The 7,500-nt window shown below is 40.2% G+C and overlaps 1 protein-coding gene across 1 annotated transcript in view; it reads left to right on the top strand.

The window, feature by feature from the left end:
* Positions 1–1,214: 1,214 nt before the first annotated feature.
* Positions 1,215–7,500, top strand: part of LOC144956896 (MFS-type transporter SLC18B1-like) — a gene marked incomplete at its 5' end in the record, with an annotated part of 23,479 nt that continues 17,193 nt past the window's right edge. Inside the window, 4 exon segments of the mRNA XM_078887705.1 lie at positions 1,215–1,310; positions 2,068–2,141; positions 3,617–3,764; positions 4,336–4,404. Coding sequence (XP_078743831.1) covers positions 1,215–1,310; positions 2,068–2,141; positions 3,617–3,764; positions 4,336–4,404 — 387 coding nt within the window.

Raw genomic sequence — 7,500 nt, forward strand, 5'->3', positions numbered from 1 at the left:
TGGGGTTTGTTTTTTGTTTTATCATTTGTTTGTTTTGGGTGGTTGTTGGTTGGTGGTGGGTTTGTTTGTTTGTTTATTTGTTTGTTTGGTTGGTTGGTTGGTTGGTTGGTGGTGGGTTTGTTTGTTTGTTTATTTGTTTGGTTGGTTGGTTGGTTGGTTGGTTGATGGTGGGTTTGTTTGTTTGTTTATTTGTTTGTTTGGTTGGTTGGTTGGTTGGTGGTGGGTTTGTTTGTTTGTTTATTTGTTTGTTTGGTTGGTTGGTTGGTTGGTTGATGGTGGGTTTGTTTGTTTGTTTATTTGTTTGTTTGGTTGGTTGGTTGGTTGGTTGATGGTGGGTTTGTTTGTTTGTTTATTTGTTTGGTTGGTTGTTGGTTGGTTGGTTGTGGTGGGTTTTGTTTGTTTGTTTATTTGTTGTGTTGTTGTTGTTGTTGGTTGGTGTGGTGTGGTTTGTGTTGTTTATTTGTTTGTTGGTTGGTTGGTTGGTTGGTTGTGGTGGGTTGTTTGTTTGTTTATTTGTTGGTTGGTTGTTGGTTGGTTGGTTGTGGGGTTTGTTTGTTTGTTTATTTTTTGTTTGGTTGTTGTTGGTGGTTGTGGTGGGTTTGTTTGTTTGTTTATTTGTTTGGGTTGTGTTGGTTGGTTGATGTGGTTGTTTGTTTGTTTATTTGTTTGGTTGGTGGTTGGTTGTTGGTGGGTGGTTTGTTGTTTGTTTATTTGTTTGGTTGGTTGGTTGGTTGGTTGGTTGATGGTGGGTTTGTTTGTTTGTTTTGTTGGTTGGTTGGTTGGGTTGGTTGTGTTGATTGTGGTTTGGTTGGTGGTTTGTTGATTGGTTTGTTTGGTTGGTTGGTTGGTTGGTTGATGGTGGGTTTGTTTGTTTGTTTGTTTGTTGTTGTTGGTTTGGTTTGGGTTGTTGTTTCTTTCATTTGTTTTCTATGTGTTGTTGTGTTCATTGATCGTGTTTTTGTTGCATTATTAGTATTATTCGTCTCACATCATCATGCTTTCATCATGTTCTTATCTCATCATCATCATCTCATCATTCATCTTCATATCATTTTGTATTCATCATTTATTTATTATTATTATTATTATTATTTTATTATTATATTATTATTATATTATTATTATTATTATTATTATCACCATTCATCATCATCATCATCACCATCATCATCATCATCATCATCATTAAGATTATTATTATATCCTCTAACCAGGCAGGAAAGAAAGGCCTATCCACAACAACCATTGGTCTGATATTCTCGGTCTTTCAACTCGTTATTTTCATCACATCTCCCATCTATGGAAACTTTGTGATTTATTATATAATTAAAATTAAAGATAGTATATAATACAGTTGTATAGTAGTATTAGTTATAGTAGTAGTTTAGTAGTAGATTAGTAGATAGTAGTAGTAGTAGTTATAGATAGTAATAAAGAGTATAGAGTAGTAGTAGTAGTAGTAGTAGTAGTAGTAGTAGTAGTAGTAGTAGTAGTAGTAGTAGTAGTAGTAGTAGTAGTAGTAGTAGTAGTAGTAGTAGTAGTAGTAGTAGTAGTAGTAGTAGATAGTAGTATAGTAGTAGTAGTGGGTAGTAGTAGTAGTAGTAGTAGTAAGTAGTAGTAGTAGTAGTAGTAGTAGTAGTAGTAGTAGTTAGTAGTAGTAGTAGTAGTAGTAGTAGTAGTATAGAGTAGTAGTAGTAGTAGTTAGTAGTAGTAGTAGTAGTATGTAGTATAGTAGTAGTAGTAGTAGTAGTAAGTAGTAGTAGTAGTAGTAGTAGTAGTAGTAGTAGTAGTAGTTAGTAGTAGTAGTAGTAGTAGTAGTAGTAGTAGTAGTAGTAGTAGTAGTAGTAGTAGTAGTAGTAGTAGTAGTAGTAGTAGTAGTAGTAGTATGTAATAGTAGTATTTAGTATAGTAGTTATGTAGTAGTAGTAGTAGTAGTAGTAGTAGTAGTAGTAGTAGTAGTAGTAGTAGTAGTAGTAGTAGTAGTAGTGGTGGTGGTAGTGATACATCAATGTTGAAGTGTTTTTTAAAGTATTACTATACAACTCTTTCCATCCTTGAATTCGACAGCTAACAAGGATTGGAACCAACTTCGTCCTGGTTGCTGGCATGTGTGTTGGGGGAGCCTGCTCTATTTTGTTTGGGTAATAATAAATCATTATTATGGGGGCGAAGTGGCCGAGTGGCGAAGAAGCGTCCGGCAGTTGACTGGTTAAACATTCTCTGGAGGATTTTGACGACTAGTCGGTACCTGATTTACGTCATCATAAAACTGGATGAAGGCATTCTCTGGAGGACTTTGATGACGAGTCGGTACCTGATTTACGTCATCATATAACTGGATGAAGGCATTCTCTGGAGGATTTTGACAACTAGTCGGTACCTGGTTTACGTCATCATAAAACTGGATGAAGGCGTTCTCTGGAGGATTTTGACGACTAGTCGGTACCTGGTTTACGTCATCATATAACTGGATGAAGGCATTCTCTGGAGGATTTTGACGACTAGTCGGTACCTGATTTACGTCATCATATAACTGGATGAAGGCATTCTCTGGAGGACTTTGATGGCTAGTCGGTACCTGATTTACGTCATCATAAAACTGGATGAAGGCAGTCTCTGGAGGACTTTGATGACTAGTCGGTACCTGATTTACGTCATCATAAAACTGGATGAAGGTGTTCTCTGGAGGACTTTGATGACGAGTCGGTACCTGATTTACGTCATCATAAAACTGGATGAAGGCGTTCTCTGGAGGACTTTGATGGCTAGTCGGTACCTGATTTACGTCATCATAAAACTGGATGAAGGCAGTCTCTGGAGGACTTTGATGGCTAGTCGGTACCTGATTTACGTCATCATAACACTGGATGAAGGCGTTCTCTGGAGGACTTTGATGACGAGTCGGTACCTGATTTACGTCATCATAACACTGGATGAAGGTGTTAAGTCACAAAATGTATTCTTTGTTCAATAATTGTTGTTGTCAGCGTGTGCGGCTATCTGGTCTAGTGGTATGACACTCGCCTTCGAATCGGAATGTCCAGGCTTCGAGCCCCGCTGTGAGCGGTGCATTTTTTAGTTCTTTGAAAGGCTCTTTACTCCTAATCTCTCACCGTCCTCAGGTGTAAATTGGGTTCTCGGCCGTTAACAGCGTTTTACCTGTCCGAGAATAAAATTAACATTGCATAACCGGCGTCATGTCTTGTCCTAAATATTAAGCGTTGTCTTGGGACCCCTTGTAAAGCGTTTTGAGCACGTTTAGTGGATATAGCGCTATATACTTTCTCTAATCGCATGTTGTAGAATGTGTTTATCATATCAGATCGTTTTTTGTACTTGTTTTATCAACATCTAGAGGTGACTAAATGAGTTAATAAAACGTCTAGTAAAATAAAGAGAGTAAAAATGACTCTCATAAAAGATACAAAACAAAGAGCATCATAAACAGCATAATGCCAATGTAATATAAACCTATTTCCTTTTCTCGTTTACCTGAAGAAGGTCAAAGGCCAAAGGCCGAAACGTTTTTTACTTTGTTTTGTAGCTTTCATAAGAGTCATTTTTACCGCATTTATTTTACTATAGGTTTTGTTTTTGTTTGTTTATTTTCTTACAGTTTGCTGGACAAGTGTCCACCAGGGGTCGTGTTTGCCGGAATGTGTTTCGCATGTCGTAGTATGGAGGCTTTAGCCTTCTCTGCCTACATCACGGCCAGCTTTGCCATCCTCTCCAACGAATTCCCCAAATATGTGACAACCGTTATAGTAAGTTATGTCTAGTTTGTCGTACCGACGACGTGAACATATTTGACGGTCTGATAATCAAAGGTCATCAATTATATGGGCCTGTTTTAACGTTGTTGTTGTAATGGTGGACAATCTAACCTACATCACTGCTAGCTTTGCCATCCTCTCCAACGAATTCCCCAAATATGTGACAACCGTTATAGTAAGTTATGTCTAAGGGGTAATACCTGGGGAGGGGCTAATAATTTTATTTATCTAATTTTTTTAAAATGTGTTTGTTTATTTATTTATTTATCTATCCATTTAATATTTATTTATTCATCTATTTTTTTTTGTAATTTATCAATTTATTTATTTTTAACGTATTTATTTGTTGTTGTTTTTCTATTTACTTCTATTTGGTTCGTTCTATTTATATTTATCTATTTATAGATACACATATTTTGTTTTTATTGTATTTTTGCTTTTGTTTTTTGTGTGTAATTTCTTTGGGGGTGGGGGTGGGTGGTGTAGAGGGATTTGTGTTCAATCGATGAGATAGAACATTAGAATAGCAATATGAATGTTTAAACTGGTTTGTTTCTTACAGGGAATAACCAAAACAGCTTCCGGAATTGGAATGATGGTGGGGCCGGCTGTTGGAGGAGGTCTGTACGAGGTAATAGTGGGGGGAATTGGAATGATGGTGGGGCCGGCTGTTGGAGGAGGTCTGTACGAGGTAATAGTGGGGGGAATTGGAATGATGGTGGGGCCGGCTGTTGGAGGAGGTCTGTACGAGGTAATAGTGGGGGGCATTGGAATGATGGTGGGGCCGGCTGTTGGAGGAGGTCTGTACGAGGTAATAGTGGGGGAATTGGAATGATGGTGGGGCCGGCTGTTGGAGGAGGTCTGTACGAGGTAATAGTGGGGGGAATTGGAATGATGGTGGGGCCGGCTGTTGGAGGAGGTCTGTACGAGGTAATAGTGGGGGGAATTGGAATGATGGTGGGGCCGGCTGTTGGAGGAGGTCTGTACGAGGTAATAGTGGGGGAATTGGAATGATGGTGGGGCCGGCTGTTGGAGGAGGTCTGTACGAGGTAATAGTGGGGGAATTGGAATGATGGTGGGGCCGGCTGTTGGAGGAGGTCTGTACGAGGTAATAGTGGGGGAATTGGAATGATGGTGGGGCCGGCTGTTGGAGAGGTCTGTACGAGGTAATAGTGGGGGGAATTGGAATGATGGTGGGGCCGGCTGTTGGAGGAGGTCTGTACGAGGTAATAGTGGGGGGAATTGGAATGATGGTAGGGCCGGCTGTTGGAGGAGGTCTGTACGAGGTAATAGTGGGGGGAATTGGGGTGGGGGCTCTCCTCAAAACAGTCCTCAACCTTAAAGTCCCAGGTTTGAAAGGGGTTTTGGTGGGGGGGGGGTGGCCAAGATGAGAGTCATTTTACTCGAATGGTGGTGGTGGTAGTAGTAGTAGTAGTAGTAGTAGTAGTAGTAGTAGTCGTAATAGTAGTAGTAGTAGTAGTAGTAGTAGTAGTAGTAGTAGTAGTAGTAGTAGTAGTAGTATAGTGGTAGTAGTAGTGGTGGTAGTAGTAGTAGTAGTAGATAGTAGTGGTAGTAGTAGTGGTGTAGTAGTAGTAGTAGTAGTAGTAGTAGTAGTAGTAGTAGTAGTAGTAGTAGTAGTAGTATAGTGTGTAGTAGTAGTAGTAGTAGGTAGTAGTAGTAGTAGTAGTAGTAGGGTAGTAGTAGTAGTAGTAGTAGTAGTAGTAGTAGTAGTAGTAGTAGTAGTAGTAGTAGTAGTAGTAGTGGTAGTAGTAGTAGTAGTAGAGTAGTAGTAGTAGTAGTAGTAGTAGTAGTGTAGTAGTAGTAGTAGTAGTAGTGGTGTAGTAGTAGTAGTAGTAGTAGTAGTAGTGGTAGTAGTAGTAGTAGTAGTAGTAGTAGTAGTAGTAGTAGTAGTAGTAGTAGTATAGTAGTAGTAGTAGTAGTAGTAGTAGTAGTAGTAGTAGTAGTAGTAGTAGTAGTAGTATAGTAGTAGTAGTAGTAGTAGTAGTAGTAGTAGTAGTAGTAGTAGTAGTAGTAGTAGTAGTAGTAGTAGTAGTAGTAGTAGTAGTAGTTAGTAGTAGTAGTAGTAGTAGTAGTAGTAGTATAGTAGTAGTAGTAGTAGTGTGTGGTAGGTGGGGTAGGTGGTGTAGTAGGTTAGTATAGTAGTAGTAGTAGTAGTAGTAGTAGTAGTAGTAGTAGTAGTAGTAGTAGTAGTAGTAGCGTATGGCTACACCTCCAAATTCATTTCGTCAACCCAGCACCGGAAGTCTTCCTACGCCCTAAGGACTGTTTCACATCCACCTGGAAGGTTAGTAACTGGACAGGGGAGGACGATGTGGTCGCCTCGAATGATCGAATTTTTAATCGAACGATGTTTGAAGGACGAGTTCTCTGGCCAAAATTTTAAAATACGTGTTTATTTCGAGTGTGTCAGAGATCTGGTAAAAGAGACGGTCTGGTTTTTAAATTCTAGGATAAATCTAATCTCGTTTGAGGATGGAAGTCCGTCTGCAATGTTGTACGGCTATAATGTCGTCTAATCGTATGACACTCGCCTTCGGATCGGAAGGTCCAAGGTTCGAGTCCCGCTCTGATCGCCGCATAGTTGAGCTTTTGGAAAAGGATCTTTACTCAAATTATCTCATCGTAGTCAGGTGTAAAATGAGTACCTGGCCGTTAACAGCGTTGTCCCTGTCGGAAAAATTGTAATATTATCGTCATTAGGTGTCTTGTCTCATATCTAATATTAAATGTATCTGTTGGCTTGCGATCCTTTGTAAAGCGCTTTGAGCACGTTTAGCAAATGTTGCGCTATATCATAGCTCTTTTATTTTAAATGTTATTAAACTGGAACAACGTATTGAAACCTCCACAAAGTCGGGACTGAAACATTCTAGAATGTACACAGGGGATTTTAACCCGAGTAGAAAAGTGCCAGAAGACAGTAATAGAGAATACTATGTGGTCTAGTGGTATGACACTCGCATTCGGATCGAAAGGTCCTGGGTTAGAGCCTCGCTCGGCGCATAATCGAGTCATTGGAAAAGACTCTTTACTCACATTCTCTCACCGTACTCAGGTGTAAAATGAGTACCTGGCCGTTAACAGCGTTGTCTATGTCCGAAAAACCTTGTAATATCGCCTAACAGGCGTCACGTCCCGTCCAATATGTTAAGTGTCGCTGTTGGTCAGAAACCCCTTGTAAAGCGCTTTGAGCACGTTTAGTGGATATACCGCTATATAAAATCTCAATGTTTTTAATAAAATTTCGCGGCAATGGGGATTCGAACCCGCGACCTTACTGATACGACAACTCCGCCTGGCCGCGAGAGGGACGTTATGCAGTCGACGCCATCCACCACAGCTATGGATAGCGTCCCTCTCACGGCCAGGCGGAGTTGCCGTATCAGTAAGACAAGTGGTGGATGGCGCCGACTGCATACACCCCTCTCACGGCCAGGCGGAGTTGCCGTATCCGTAAGGTCACGAGTTTGAGCGTAGACAACGTAAACTTATAGACTGACACTAACCAAAAAAATACGTCAAAAGACAAGTCTTTGGACACAAAAGAACACAAGTCTTGAATTGTATTCTACAGTTCAACCAATGGGATCACTTGTTTCCTTGAGCACTACTAACGACAGCCCTCTTGGCGCAGCACAAACTTAGAAAATGACGTCAAACTATAAGTCCTAGTGGGTTCTAGTGTCAGGCTATAACTTAACGATGG

The sequence above is a fragment of the Berghia stephanieae genome, chromosome 11 (genome assembly GCF_034508935.2).
Source record: "Berghia stephanieae isolate SIO BIC M18660-M18661 chromosome 11, UCSD_Bste_1.3, whole genome shotgun sequence".
Taxonomy (NCBI): Eukaryota; Metazoa; Mollusca; class Gastropoda; order Nudibranchia; family Aeolidiidae; genus Berghia; species Berghia stephanieae.